General features: G+C 50.3%; 1 protein-coding gene across 5 annotated transcripts; it reads left to right on the top strand.

Moving 5' to 3' along the window:
• Nucleotides 1-379: 379 nt before the first annotated feature.
• Nucleotides 380-13360, top strand: CUNH19orf12 (chromosome unknown C19orf12 homolog). Of its 5 annotated transcripts, none has more exons than XM_023721612.1 (3): nucleotides 380-731; nucleotides 7190-7359; nucleotides 11601-13360. In XM_023721612.1, exons 1-3 carry the CDS (start codon nucleotides 709-711, stop codon nucleotides 11864-11866), a joined length of 459 nt encoding a protein of 152 aa, XP_023577380.1. In that variant the 5' UTR covers nucleotides 380-708; the 3' UTR covers nucleotides 11867-13360. The 5 variants fall into 5 exon arrangements, with proteins under 5 accessions (XP_023577380.1, XP_023577383.1, XP_004636741.1 ...); XM_004636684.2 differs by lacking the exon at nucleotides 380-731 and adding an exon at nucleotides 1745-1932; XM_023721614.1 differs by lacking the exon at nucleotides 380-731 and adding an exon at nucleotides 1959-2000.
• Nucleotides 13361-15674: the final 2314 nt, after the last annotated feature.

Below are 15674 nucleotides of genomic sequence, written 5' to 3'. Positions count from 1 at the left end.
TGCTGGGGGATTGAACCGTGGTCCCTGTGCTTTGCTAAGCTTGTTCTAAGTAGGTGCTTTAGACCACTGAGCCATCTCACCAGCCCCAAAATAAATCAAAGTTTAGTTAGGATTTTTTTTTTTTCGGAACCAGGGATTGAACTCAGGCCCTTGCGCTTGCCAGGGAAGCACTTATTCCACTGAGCCATCTCCCCTGCCCCTAAACGAATTGCTTTTGTTTGTTCCCCATCCCCGCCCCCCCCCCCCCCCCCCGAATCGGGGATTGAACTCAGACCCTTGCGCTTAGCCATGGAAGTGCTTATTCCACTGAGCCATCTCCCCGGCCCCTTTTGAGGGGTTGAAATGTGCATAAACTCACAGTTACCTCTTCTTGGACTCTGAGGTTCTTTTCCTCCCATCCCCGTCCCCGCCCCTTCCTGGTACTTCCACCAGGCTCTAGGAAGTAATCCGCAGGTGCGTGCAGTTCTTCCATGCGTCGCTAGAGGGAGCCGTCGACGGAGAAACCCCAGCACTCTCAGGCTCTGGCTGTACTCCGCAGGTTGGTCTATTCTTAGCCTCAGTGAACTTTCACCTGTAGACGCTGCCCAAACGCAAGCACAGCCCCTACTCAGCCCTGGATTGCATCATTTCACCCCAGCATGGGGATCGGCGCATTAAGGGCTTTGGTTCTTTGTCCTATGGGGGCCAATAGAGAACACATGGAACAAAATGTCTCCGGCAGTGGAAAAGAGGTTTGTCCCCTGGGTGGCCACAGCACCCAGGCAGCCAGGCAGAGCGCAGGTTATGAGCCAGATGGACCCAGGCAGGAATCTGTTCCCTGACGTCACCTTACTGGGTGGCTCTGGACGGTCCGATCCCTCTATGTCTAGGTTTCCCTAACAAGGCAATGAAAAAAGCGCCTGCGCACAGGCTGCTGTCAGGGGTAAGTCGAGCCTTGGTGCCGGGAAAGCCTCCAGGGGCCTCCTGCACACCTGGGTGCGAGGCCAGCCCTGTACCTCCCAGAGCAAGATGGAGATTTCTCCCGAGGGCCTCTGTACCCGCCTCTGCCTGCTTCTTCCTGTTATAGTCCCCCTTTTGCCCCTGCCAAGGTCCTCAACCCAGCCTTGCCCTGGCTGCGGGAACTGTCGCACCTCTGCAAAGCCTGCGCTACCTACCTCCTTTCCCCCTCAGTACTGACACTCGATCCCAGGGCCTTCACACTGGGCTGCATCCTGAACTCTATTTTTTGAGACAAGATCTAGCTACGTCATTAACTCGCCCGGTCTGGGCTGGAACTTCGCCTGCCTCAGCCTCCCAGGATGCAGCCCCCTCTCGCGGCTCCTTTCCAAATCCTTTGATTCTCCTTAGGGTATTCATCCACCAGAGAGTAACAGCACAGTCGCCCTCCTGATGCCCCTGGGCCCTCTCCCAGCCCAGGCTGCGGGGAGAGGCCTGAGGCCCGAGACCCTATGCCCAGGCCAAAGGGGACAAGGGCCTCGGGGAGACGCCTGGGAAGCGCGAGGTGCCGGCAAGGGCCGGGTGTGGACGGGGCTCCGGGACTCATCTCCATATTCCCGCCCCCTTCGCTCATCCCGTGGGGATCAGATGTCAGCGGATGGGACAAACCCGGGCGGGGAGTGGTGCGGCGGGGACCGCGGCGACCCGGAAGGCCCCGGCGCCGGAAGGCTGGAGGGCGGGGCCTGCGTGCGGGCGGCGGTGGCTGCGGCGCGGGGAGCTGCGGGCCTGCTCAGCGCGGGGCCGGGCTGGACCTGCTCAGGGCTGGGCTTGGGCCGGATTAGGGCTGGGTTTGGGCCGGGCCGGGCGGGGCGGGCCGGGTGCGCCCGGCGGGGAGCGGGATAAGAAGGCGCGCAGCCCGCGCAGTGCCTGGGCCTGACCCCCGCTGCGTCGGGTGGACGCTGTCCGCGCACGCATTCTCCACGTGAAGAAAGTGAGGTACAGCGCGGCCACAGCCACGCGGGGAGCAGCCGAGCTCCCGGGGCGCTGCGCGTGAATGGGAGGAGGTGCGGGTGGGCGTGGGGCGGGGCGGGGGACGCCGGGCACCTCCTCAGGCCCTTGGAAAGAGGATGGGGTGCTCCCTTCTTTGGAGATGATCGGGAAGGGATGACTGTTTTCGAAGGCCAGATCAGTTTTGTGGGGACGGTGAATTTCCATAGCTCTTTTGAGAGGTAGTAGGGAGCCTTTGAGAGGTTGTGCAAAGGTCTTTTTATGGATCAATTAGGTAAATAAACTGCATGCCAACGCCACGATCTGTGGCAGAACGGGTAGTGCCCCCTGTGTGTCTGCGTGCGTGCGTGTGTATTAGGATGCCAGACCCAGCTCAGCCTTGGAGCACGTTACCACTCAGGAGAACAGATCTAAAGTGGTCTGAGTTTATAAGAAATCAGGAATCTGAAGTATGTGTGTCTTATCTTTAAGTAGTGGCAGTTAATTAGAATAAACCAACCACACATTTTGCCGTGTTGTTGGCAGCGCCCCCCTGTGACCTTTGTGCTGGAACACTGGGAAATGGGGCGACAAAAGTTCACGAGTCAGTGCACCCCGAGTTCTGTAAATTCCCCCCAGAGAGTTGCACATGACTGCGTAACTCAGACCAGCTTATCTCACTTGTTTTTATGGAGTTGGGTCCTTGCGTATCTTATTTGGTATGTCTGTAAAAGGCCAGGTTATGGCCCGCTGTGGTGGCACATACTCCTGATCCTTGCTGGCCAAGGATGGTGGGGTGTGGGGTCCTCAGGCCTCTCCTAGTGGGATCCTCTGTAGTCTCTAGGGGTCCTTCCTGAGGCCTGGGTTGTGCCTCCCTCTTTCTTGCGCAGTTTACATTAAAATTGGAATCTAAATGACAGCTAGAGTGGAAGGTGATCAGATATTTCACAATAGGATTTTTAGCTTTCTAAAAGGTTTTACCATTAAATTAATTCCTGAGGTGGTCTCATTGTGCACATGAAATAAACCTTTTGTTTGTTCCCATAGCTTTTCGTGACCATGGCCACCGAGTAAGTCAGGTCATGCCTTCCATCTTCCCAGCTTTGGGTGGCTTCAGCCATTTTTGTTGTTGTTGTTGTTGTTTGTTTTTGTGTGTTTTGTGAAAGGGTTTCGCTCTGTAGTTCAGGCTGACCTTGAACTCACTTGTGGAGCCCAGGCTGGCCTTGAACTCATGGCGATCTTTCTGCTTCAACCTCCCCCCACCCCCAGTGCCGGGATTGCAAATGTAAGCTGCCATGCCTGGCTGAATCTGCTATCTTTAATGCCTTCCCTGTATTTCTGTGAATTTATTGTTGTGACTTGTGTGGGAACAAGTCCTGATCAGTAGAACAGGGGGACGTGCTTCTCACCTGGAAGGGGCTGTCAGTCTGTTTAGACACAGCAGCCCTGGAAGACAGGAGGTGCTAGGACACCCGGGCCCAAGGCGGTCAGAGCAGGCACTGGGACGGGAATGCCTGAGCCTGTCCTGCCCCGGAGCCCACACGGCTGGGAGACACCTGCTGGTCACCTCTGAGTTCACAGACTGAGTAACAGACCTCGAGCGCCTGGGCTCTCCTGTCTTTGAGTCTTGCGACCCAGAGCTCAGCAATGCAGAACCTTGCCCTGTTTGTGCCAGCTGGACTAACAGGACCTTAAATGCAGCCTTTGCTGCGGGGAGGGAGGCGTCTAGCTAAAGTACATCAGAGGGAAAAGCCCGGGGAATTTATGGGACCTGCACACATCCCCCCTCCTGGGGGTGCGGGGAAGGACTAGAAAGCTTCTGCAGTGGTACGATGGTGTGGACCTGAGATGTCGGCTCTAGGGGCTCAGATTTTTCTCCCTCAGTTTAGAAAGGATGATTTTAGGTTAGAGACTTGTCTTATACGAGGGAGACTATACGATATTTACACATGTGTGTCCGGTTTATTTCACTTATGAGTATATGTTCAAGTGGCATCCACTTCAATATAAAGGCTTCCAGTTTATCATTCTTAATAGCTGAATAATACTCCATTGTGTAAAAGTACCACATCTTTCTCGACCATTCCTCAGGTGATGGGCATCTTGGTTGTTTCCAAGATTTGGCTATCACAAATTGTGCTGCTATAAACATAGGCACACATATATCCCTATGATATGATGTTTTCAGATCCTCTGGGAAAATTCCCAGTAGAGGAATAGCTGGTTTAAATGGGATTTCCAGTCCAACTTTTCTAAGGAGTCTCCGTACTGATTTCCATAACGGTTGCACCAGTCTGCATTCCCACCAGCAGTGGAGAAGGGTTCCTTTTTCCCCACAGCTTCTCCAACATTTGTTGTTGGGTGATTTCTTTATGATAGCCATTCTTTCTGGGGTGAGATGATATCTCAATGTGGTTTTAATTTGCATTTCACGAATGGCTAGTGATGTGGAGCATTTTTTCATATATTTATTCACTTCTTTAATTTCTTCCTCTGAGAAGTGTGTGTTCATCTCGGATGCCCATTTCTGGATTGGTTCTTTAAATTTTGGGGCCCTAGTGTTTTTTAGTTCTTTATAAATTCTAGAGAGCAGATCTTTGTCTGAGTACTTATTTGTCATGATTTTTTCCAAATTTATGGGTTGCCTTTTCACTTTGTTGGTAATTTCTTTTGACGTGAAAAAACTTCTCAGTAAGAGCAGGTCCCAGTTGTTAATTCTTCACCTGTTTCCTGTTAGATTTGATTTCTGTCCATGAACTCTTTGCCTACCCCTATGTCTTCAAGAGTTCCTCTCACTTTCTCTTCCAGGAGATTTAGTGTCTCTGCTTTAATGTTTAGATCCTTAATCCATTTTGTCTTTAGTTTAGTGCATTATGATAGACCTGGGTCAAGTTTGAGTTTTTGGCATGTGGAGAGCCAGTTTTTCCAGCACCATTTGTTAAAGAGGCTATCTTTCTTCCAGTGAGTGTGTTTGGCCCCTTTGTCAAAGATAAGGTGGCTGAGTGTGTTTGTAGGGGCTTCAGCATTTTCCTAGCCTATTCTTGGATCTAAACATTATCAAACCAAAAGCCACTGAGCAACAACAGACTCTGCCCTAAACTTGGTTAATCACAGTCCTTTAGCTGCAGTTTCCCTGTAAGGAAAAGGGAAGCGTGCAGAGGACAGAAGGTGCGGAGGAGCCTTGGGCCTGGAGGAAGCTTTGTGGAGGGCTCTGCTGCTTTTACTTTCTTTCCCAGCCCCCCAGGGGCCCTGTCAGCTTTGGTTTTTCCCTTCCTACCCATCCTTGGATGGAAGGGAAGCCCAGCCTGCCCCTGCTCATGCCTCTGTCTGGCATTTCCCTGCCAGAGTGGCAGTTTCCTGACCTCAGACAGTTCTTCTAAAGGTCATTTTTTTTTTTTTTTTAAAGAGGCTTGAGGTAACTTGTGAGGCAGAAGTTTAATAGTACGCACTCAGAGAAATAGAGTGCAGGCCCTCAAGAGAGGTGCTTCCGCTGGGAGGTAGGAATACTCATGCATTTGAGGTGGTGGAATTTGGGAATCTGTAGGAAGTTCCTTCTCAATCTCTCAACAGAAAAGATGATGGCCGATTTTACAGGTCAAAGGCATGAGCCCCATCTTTTTTTTTTGGATGGGTGACCCAAGATGTTTTGTTTAAAAACCATTCTTTGAACTTGTGCAATTTCTTCCTTTATCTTATGATCCGATTTCTGCACTTTATTTTATCAGGTAAACTCATCAATGAACTTAAAGTATCTTTAAGGGAGCTTGGATGTGATCAGCCAGGTGGAGGAAAGCAAACTTTAAAAAAATGACCTTTACGGGCTGGTGAGATAGCTCAGTGGTCTAAGGCACCTGCTTAGACAAGTGTAAGCAAGCACTGGTACCACAGTTTGACCCCTGCCAGGGCGGGCTGAGGTCCCCCCCGCAAAAAAAAAAAAAAAAAAAAAAAAGATCTTTAAAAGATAACTTTGGGTAACTGGCTATATCCTGGAACTATTGCCTTCTAAAAAGTAGTTTTGAGTTCTGCTTTTCCTTGCCCTCTTCCTACCCATCTTTATTTTCTTCTATATAAACTTGGGGGAAACCTCATTTCCCCCCCCCCCAAGTTTATTGCTCTATAGGTCCATCTGACCAGCCCTGTGACCCCTGCACTCTGGGGCTGAAACAAAAAGATGGAAAGTTCGAGCCCAGCCCTGACCATTTAACAGCTTAGCAAGAAGCTGTCTCAAAATTTAAAAGGCTGGGGAAATTTTTTAATCAAAAAAAAATAAAAAAGGCTCAGGATATAGCTCAGTATGAAATCTTTGGATTCAATCTCCAGGACCCAAGGACCCAATATTTTTATAAAAATAAAAGTGAAAAGAAAGGTCTGTCTTTCCAGCTATATTGCAAACTCCTGAAATTCTTTATTGTCTGCTTGCTCTTTTTTTGTTTTGTTTTTGGAGACAGGGTCTTGCTATGTAGTTCAGGTCAGCTTGAACTCACTCTATAGCCCAAGCTGGCCTTGAACTTGCAGCGATTCTCCTGCCTCAGCCTCTCCAAGTGCTGGGATTGTGGGTGTGCGCCACCACAGCCAGCCTAGCTTGCTCCTTGTACACCTTCATCTTGGTCCAGCTTTTAATGTCTCATGTGTAGACCCATATGACCTTTTAAGAGTCATTGCTTCAGGAAGTCATGACACAATCTGCACTGTCCCAGACTCTTGTCATTTTACACCCACCCTACCTGCACCTTACCGGTTACAACCTGGGGCTGGTTTATCTCCATCTGAAAGCCAGGTCTGTGACTCCGAGGCTCCCAAAGCCGACAGATGCCAGTGTGGTCCCAGTGTTCTCTTTACTCTGGCTTAGTATTAGCCTGGATGCCCAGGCACAGGAAAGAGTGCCCGGCTGGGACTTTCTGTGTTTGAGGACATCCTGAGCTGACTGAGTGGCCACTGATGCCTTGGGTCAGCCTTGCTGCCCCTGGGATAATGGGGAAAACATGTGGCCAGGGTTGCTTTTGGTCTGTCACTAATCAGAAGTTCATCTGAGGCAGAAAACCTGGGTCCCCTCTACTGCTTCTGCTTGCTTCTTAGCTAACAGCTGGCCTGCATCTCTGTGACAAGATAACTTTCCACTTGACTGGATGTGGTCTCTCATGCAAAGGGGCCAAGCTGTTGTCTTTTCCAGACAATGACAACCCTGCCTGAGAGCTCCCAGAAGAGTACCATTTAGGTGGCGGTTTCCCTGACCTCATGAGAGCTGTGCCCTTGAATTCACCTTCAGGTCTGCGGAGATGCCCGTCATGGTGGGTGACATCATGCAGCTGCTGTGCTCCATCTCCCAGGAGAGGAAAATGCAGGCGGCTTTCAAGCACTCTGGGAAGGGCGCTCTGCTCACAGGGGCCGTGGCCTTTGTTGGTGGTTTGGTCGGTGGCCCGCCAGGACTAGCTGTTGGTAAGTCCGGGGTCTCCACGGGATGGCCAGTCATGGTGGTATCATGAAAGGACCTTTGAAATTATAGAGAAGACTGCCTTGTAGGAACAATGTCTGTGTGTAGGGTTTGTGGAGTTAATCTGCACCCGTGAAATGGTCTCTGTGTGCGCAGTCCATTGTGGTAGCTAGGCATGGTGTTACACACCTGTAATCCTGGCACTCTGGGAGACGGAGGTGGGAGGGTCCCAAGTTTGATGCCAGCTTAGGCAGCCTAGTTTCTTAAGGCTTTGTCTCAAATTAAAAAATAAAACAAGGGCTGAAATCATAGCTGGGAAGGCCCTGGATTCAGTCCTCAGAATTGAAAAAAATTAAAAATGAAAAGAAACATAAACATCTTTGTGAATACCTCAGAAGGACAGAATGCTCTGGGCTGTGACTTCCATGTCCCTCAGACACTGAGGACCCCTTTCTCTGAGTGGAGGATTCCAAGGCCACTGACCCTGCTGTCCCCCAGGGATGTATCCTGGAGGCCAAATAGGTGCCTGTGACCTTCAGGGACCCGTCTATGTCACTCCGGCTGGTTGCTGAACCCCTGCTTTGAGCAGATGCCTTGTGTACAGGAGCTCCTGGCCAGCCTCTCCCTTTCTCAATTAGTGTGTTCAGAAGAGATGTTTCCGATTGTGTTTCAGAATGAGTAGGAGAGCAGAGTCCACCTCAGAGAAAGGAGCAGACCAGCGAGGGGGCTGCAGTTGCTGATGGCAGCGTCTCTGCCTCCTGTTCTCCTACTTCAACTTGGGAAGCTGTTTCTGGCACTGAATGAAAGTGTAGTTCCATGGGGCTGAGATGCAGCCCTCTCTCTGCATCAGGGGCAGGAAGAAGTCCCTTGTCCTGAGCCTTAGAAGAGCTGTGTGGCTCGGGTGGAGTCAGAAGGCCTGGGCTATCATGCAGGGCCCTGAGATGAGGCCGCCTCTGGTGGGGCTTGAATGCTGGCCCCCGCCATGCTGAGCCAGGCAGAAACTCCCTGAATGCCTATGTGCAGTGTGGTGAAATCCTTCCTGGGTCACTGGACTGGCAAGAAACCACTTCTACCCCAGGCTGACTTCTGACTCCCAGCCAGAGGGCAAGGAAGTCTTTCTGCTCTACTCTTCCCTTGGCTAGCAAGACTGACATTCAAGCACATTTCATTCAACTAAGGCTACACAGGGGAGTAAAACTAGTGTGGGGACAGCCCCAGACCCACCTAGTTTCTCCTTGGGGAATTCTTAAGTCCTGACTTCAGCTCTTTCCCATCCAGCAAGGAAGATATAAGGGAGCAGACAAGGCCATTTCCTTATTCCTCAGTTGTATTCTAAATCCTTATAGTGGGTCCGCCACCCCACCCCCAGCTATGGAGCACCTTCCAGGGATCCTCAGAGAGCTCTGTGCCCAGCTGCCATCTGAGAGTATGTATTTTATTCAGATTGAGTCAAAGCTGGTGGAGAACACACTGTCTACTTTGGGAGCCCAGAGACTTGGTGCTTCCAGGCCCTGGTCCTAGGTGGGAGCATCATTTTACCCAGAAAACAAAGGAATTTTGTTTTTGCCAGAGACCTAGTTGTTTGCTGGTTGATATTCCTGGTGACTTTTTGCATTAAGTGCTGCTCTAAATCAAATATTGATGTCCTCATAAAGGCTCAGTGCAGAGGAGTGCGGCTCTTGCCGGCTCTATGCGTTTCATGGGTGTCGTGGGGAAAAGTCCAGTAAAAGTTGTAAATTAGCTGCTTCCTCCTTGGGCACACTCCTCTCCTGGGGACACAGGTTGGGCCTGGGCCTGGTGCTGGGATCAAAGGCAGCATCTGCACCAGGGTGGCTTCTCTTTGGCCCAGGTTGCTTTTTTATGTGTGTGTGCAGGGTCTCGCTACACAGCTCGGGTTGTTAGTGACCCTCCTGTTTTCAGCCTCCCCAGCACTAGGATCACAGGTGTGGGCCACCATGTCCGGACTCCATTGCTGGCACAGTGCACCCCATGGGTGGGGCCGGCACCAGTGGTGCAAGGGATACAACCCAGCTCCTGCGCATGTTGTTTTTTGTGTAAAACAATCCTCTCTCTCTCTCTCTCTCTCTCTCTCTCTCTCTCCTCTTTCCCTCCCTCCAGTTGGATATTTCTTGTGCTGCAAAGCTGTTGCTTCACTGTATAAAAACAGCACTCCCAAATGGAGTGTGCTGTAAAACTGTGACGGTGTCCCAGCTGATGCATGCTTTCCTCCACTCCCCATATCTGCAAAGGGAAGATCCTGGCAAGGATTTTGACCCAAATTCAGGGAGGAATAAGCAAGTTACAACGTTACAAAAGGCTCATAAACTCACAAGTTGATGTAGTTCTGAAGGGTGTCAGCAGCATCTTATCAGCTGACGTCTTCGTAGCGAGATTCGCAGACAAGCCCTGGATTTTTCTGCAAGGGCTTTCCTCCTGATGAGGGGAGGGAGGATTGAGCTTGCCGGCCGCTTTCACACTTTCCAAAGCACCAGACTCTCGCTCTTGCACTTCTATTCCAGCTTGAAACAGACCTCCCTAAACAGTATCACCCAGTGCTTCCTGTGCTGGCCCCGCTATTGCAGTGCCATTTTCTGTTCTTCTCTGTTTATGGTTCTCTGTGAGTTTTGCAGCATGAGCAGAGCAGGCCAGGCAGGGCGCAGAAGGCCCCCAGGTGTGGGCTGTGTTCACCTTGCCATGTTCACAAGGGTGACTAGGGTCACCTGGCCGTACTTTGGCCCTGAAGTGAACTTTTCATTTTGTGATAATAACAGATGTACCGAGAAGTCGCAAAGGTTGTGGGGAGGATGACCAGCCATCCTTCACCCTGCGTTGGTTTCCCCAGCGCTAAAACAGACCACAGTATATGATCAAAGCTGAGAAACCAGCAGGCCGAGAAACCACCGCGGTCCATCGCTCTTCTCTATTCCCCGCCGTGCTTTAGTTCTCTAGCATTTGCATGAATGATCTGCTTTGCAACGTTGCGTCTGTTTATCTGACGTCTTCCGGTCTATGACACTTTCTCAGACCAAGAGGTTTTTCGTGACAGTGATCCTTTTGAGGGTAACTGAACCGATATTTTATAGAACGGCTCTCAATTTGGGTTCATCAGATGTGTTTCTCGTGGTTAGCCTGGGTTATGGGGAAAAAAATATTGCAAGACGAAATGTCCTCATCTTGTATTAGTCTAGCGGTATAAGACAGCTACATGACATCAGCACATGGTACTGACCTTGATTGTTCAGTCAAGGTTAAATGTGCTGGGGTCAAGGTCAGCTTTTCCACTGTGAAGTTTCCGTTTCCTGTCCTGTTCTGTTCTGTAGGAGTGAGCCATGCATTTAAAGATTCAGCCAAGTTGCATCTTTAAATATCTGATTGTTGATATTTAAAAATTGCAGGACATTTTAAAGATACAGGTCTATTGTTCTGCATGGCATAGGGTCCCAGCTAGAGATGGGGACCCTGTACCCCAGGTCACCTCTGGGTTGCTCTGCCTGCTTCATTCCTTTTGCTCACTCACCTGGCCCCTGCAGGTACTGGAGTTCAGGGCCCTGGCCCAGGACTCCATCCCTCCCTTGTGCCATCTTGTGTGTGGCTTGGGTAGGTGGGACTTTCATTGCAAAGTTCCTTCCGGTCCCAGCATGGTGTGCCTTAACTTTGGTGGTGCATTTGGATTTTTAAAAAAGTTTTGTGCCCTTGTTAGGCAGCAGAAAGGAATAGTAAAGCACATTAAATCTGTTACAAGAGACCTGGAAGCGCTGTGAAAGTTTTGCTACAAGAGTTAAGAGGCTGCTTTTCTGTTCCCAGGCTCCTTTAGCCCTGGGAGTTCCCTGCCTACTTCAGGCCGGGCTTCCTGTCGCCACCAGAAGGTCAGCCTCTCTAGGGAGATCATAGATCATTTTCCTCAGAAACGCGTGTTCCTCTCAATCCTTTCATGGGACAAATGCGGTGCCTTCTTCTGGCTCTGAAGAGGATTTTAGCTGGCACGATCCTGAGGTGGGGGCCGCGCCTGCTTGGTGTTGCTGCTGAGTGAGGAGCTTAGAGAAGGTGTGTTGGGTTCAATTATCCAGGCACAGGGACCAGAGACCACATAAACCTCTGCCCTCCGCACTGCCTGGCAAGGCAGGGGGGAAGCCAAACTCACTCTGACCTGCTCACCAAACGTCGCCATTCATCTCCAAGGTGGATGTGCTCAGCGAGAGCCTGAGGTCTGCAGGCCCGACTAATTGAGCTCTTCCTTGTTTTCTAGGGGGCGCCGTCGGGGGTCTCCTCGGTGCCTGGATGACGAGTGGACAATTTAAGCCAGTTCCACAGATCCTAATGGAGCTGCCCCCCGCCGAGCAGCAGAAGCTCTTTAATGAAGCCATGAGCATCGTGCGGAGCTTGGATTGGACAGACGCCGTCCAGCTGACCACGCTGGTCTTGGGCAGCGAGGCCCTGAAGCAGCAGCTGCTTGCCATGCTAGTGAACTATGTCACCAAGGAGCTGCAAGCCCAAGTTCGGTATGACGACTAGGCCACTCCCCTGGGGACATGGGTGATTCTGTGACTGTCAGAGGGCTGCAGGGCAGGCAGGGGAGCCTGGCAGATCCCCTTGGGAAAGGCATGCGTCATTGGAGTGGCGCCTTGTACCGGAGCAGCAGGTGCTGCTGCAGAGGTGAGGCCAGAGTCCGGCTGCATCACGACCCAGTGACTGTTTCCAGAGAAGCCGTATTTTGTGCTGTTGTATTCATGTTGCCGAGCAGCCTGGGGAGCTGCAGAAGCCGGGACAGCCTCTTGCCAGCCCTGTGGCTGCTCTCCAAGTCCTCTCTCGATTGCGCAGGAGCTGGGAGAAGTCGGCTTGCACCCCTGCCTCACTGTACACACCTCCAGTCTGCCTCATCTTGTGAGGTCAGCTCCCCTTCCGGGCCCCTGTCGCAGGACTGGACAGCCAGGCTCCCCGCTCACAGGGTCTCAGAGTTGGCTCTTGCCAGAACCTGTCACCTCCTGAGTGCGCCCGGCCCTGCCAGTGACTTGGACAGTTGCGTGGGGAGGGAGTTGATCTACACAGGTTCCAACACACTGGACTCTCCTGGGGGCTGCAGGCCTGGCCCTCCTGACCTGAGGCCTTGCCTTCCCCTCTCAGCAGTCATGGGAGATCTTTTCTTACTGCCAACTCTGGCTCTTTATTGTTCTCTCAGCTTAGGTTAAACATCACTTCAAATATTTCCTTCCCCTGAGACACAGTCTTGCCATAGTGCCAGGTTGACCTCAATCTCTGGGCCTAGGGGGTCGCCCCCTGTTGCTGGGACTGCAGGATCATACCACAGGGCCCAGCTTCATCTCAGAGGCCACTTTTCACTATGTAGCCCAAGGATGACCTTCAGCCCGAGCAGTCCTGCCTCAGCCTTCCATGTGCAAGAATTATAAAACATGTATCACTGGGTCTGGCCCCTGTCACTTTTATCTAAAGTAAATCCTATTGTTCTCCATCCCGCTCTGTTGCCTCTGAAGACAAACCACAGCTCATAACTTACTTATGTCAAAGGCAAAATTAGAACAAAGATCTTAACTGAACTGGCTACAGGGGTGTATGTCTCTGGTCACAGCTACTTGGGAGGCTGAGGCAGGAGGATCACCTGAGCCCAAGAGTTCAAGACCGAACCTAGAAAACAATGAAACCCAGTCTCAAGAAAAGAGAGACAGACAGACCCAGAGAGATCTCACTTGGTCTTTATTCACAGTTGTAGAATTAGGCAACGCCTTATTCTGTTAACTAGAATGAGTGTTTGGAAATCCAGGCAGAAGAGATAAATAGGGAAAGTTCAGGGAAACCAGAACAAAAACGGCAGTGTTGTAGAGGTTACAGACCTTCTCTGTAGAGGTTACAAAAGAAGAAACGGCCATGTCATCCCAGCAAAATCTGGCTTGCTGGGAACATTTTTGCTTCTCTCTGTCTCTCTCTTGGTTTGTTTGACACAGGGTCTTTCTGTGTAGCACAGGCTGGCCTTAAACTCACCATGTAGTCCAGGCTGGCCTTGAACTCATGGAGATCCTCCTGCCTCAGCCCCCTGAGTGCTGAGATTTCAGACATGTGCCCACACCCAGAAGCTGTTATCTCTTACTCTCCTGACTTCTCTAAAAAAAGGATGAGTGAGTCCACTTCAGTTTGTCCCACTGGGTGTGTGGTGCATGAGCTCAGTCCAGGCCGAAGTCCTCTCGCAAATGTAACGTAGCCTTTCTTTCTTCTTTTTCTCTCCTGTTACTGTTGGAAGCGTTCTGTCAAGGTCTCCCTCCCTGGGCCCTTCTTTCTCTCTGTTTCCCTTTCCTCCACCACACCCCTCTGCCATGCTATTTCTTTAGAACCAGCCAACCATGACTAAAACTGAGCCAAAATAAACTCTTCTTCCTTGAAATTGTGGGTGTTGGTATGGTGTCTGAGCAAAGAGAAACGCCACTCAAGGTTGCCCCAGTTCCACGTTCGCTTTGCTTGTAGAACTGCAGCTCTGCTGTGTCGTCAGATTGTAGCAAGCTTTTCTGAGAAGTCATTTTCCAGTGGGTACCGTGAAAGGTATTTGACATGTGAAGGTTTATACAAAAACAAGCAGGTAGGTAGGTAGGTACCAGGCTTGTGGCTTTAAGGATGGAGGGAAGCTCCCCAGCTCCATCCCAGAGACCTGCCTCCCAGGCTGGCAGCAGGGCCAGCTCTGGAGAGCTCAGTACCCTGCTGCCCTCCACGGGTGTAAAGGAAGCTCCAGCAAACTCCACCGCAGGGCCGGTTAGGAAGCTTGGAGTCTTTCTCTCAGGGCTTGCTCTTGGTGTAGCTCAGCCTGCACAAATCCTGTACCTAGCACGGGTTCACCCTCGTGGAGCAGGTCAACCTCAATCCTTTACATAACACTGGAGTTGTGTTAATGAGGATCAGGGCAGGGTGGAAGGATTTTCTACCATCCAACACTGAGCGTGGCTTCTTGTTGAGCTATCACCTCTGCTTTCTGTGCTGAATAAAAGCCTCACATCATCTCTTGAACAAAATGATCTAAGGTCAGGCATGACCACTAGCCCCATCTGTTAGCACTTTAGTGGGCTCTAAAATTGTCCTCTTTTTTTTTTTAGTGTGAAGGAGAAAATGATTTGTAGATACGTGGAAAGGAAACCAGGATAAAGACTTCTGGTTCCAGGCTTTAATGTTACGGGTAATTTTTCACCTTGGCTAACCTGCTGAACTCTGTAGTTGCTCACACTCATCCCTCTAGAAGAACCAGGCTGTCACGGAGTCCCTTTGCTAGGCAGCTGGGCCTCACCCATTCATCCTCCTCAACGGGGTCCCAGCTGCCAAGCCAGGCCCAGGGGACTCAGATCTGAGACCTGGTGTCTCGCAAAGGCTCTGCCCTGGCCTGGTTACACTGCCCTGGGACAAAACCCAGCCAGAGACAGAGGCAGCCAGCGTACAGCAGGCCCTCACACCCAAGTGCCCACTCCGGGGCCTCATGGCTGAGGGCCCAGGGGACTTTCACACCTGGAGCCCCATATCTTGGGAGCCGAAATCTTGATTTCCACCAAGATTTCTTCTCCTTAGTGCCTTTTCTCAGATCCTGAGATTTTAGACTTTATACTTCTGTATCTTTATAGAAATATGTTTGTCTGAATAAGTAATAACCACATGCTGCAAGGGGTAAAAATACTGGCAAGGGTAGACTGTGAGGAACGTTTCCACTGGCCGACTCCGGTGAGCAGGAGGGGGAATGGTCACACTTGTCTCTAGAGGCAGACCTGTTCTGTCCATGTCTTTAGTTCTGATTTGATTTTTTTTTTTTTTTTTTTTTTTTTTGTGGTACCAGGGATTGAACTCAAGACACTGTGCTTGCCAGGCAGGAGCTTATTCTACTGAGCTATCTCCCCAGGCCCTTTAGCTCTGTTTTAAAACAGACTCTAGGAAACTGCATTTCCTTTTAGCTGCCCATGTTTACTGCTGAAGATTTGATAAATCCCAGAACCACATAGTGAAATAAAAACCACTACACTATCCACCGAGTACTGCTATGAAATTTGGTATATTTTCTGCAAAATTTCAAGTACTATGTGTATATGTAGATCTTATATAGTTGCAGTTTTACTCTATATCTCTTTATACCTCTTTATACACTTACCAATTAACATTTTTTAAAATTTATTTTATTTATTTATTTGACAGGGGGAAAACACTTTTTAATTACAAACTCAATCCATTTAGTGTATTTCAAAAGGTGTAATACTTTTCTTCATTATCAATGAAAGAAGTTAAAATTAACTTCCAAAAAAATTTAAAAATCAGCAAGTGGCAAACAAATTTCCTTGAAAATCAC

Source organism: Octodon degus, unplaced genomic scaffold (assembly GCF_000260255.1).
Source record: "Octodon degus isolate 3935 unplaced genomic scaffold, OctDeg1.0 scaffold00083, whole genome shotgun sequence".
In the NCBI taxonomy this organism is placed as follows: Eukaryota; Metazoa; Chordata; class Mammalia; order Rodentia; family Octodontidae; genus Octodon; species Octodon degus.
The sequence above is the reverse complement of the archived record's forward strand: the minus strand, read 5'-3'. Positions and strand labels throughout refer to the sequence as shown.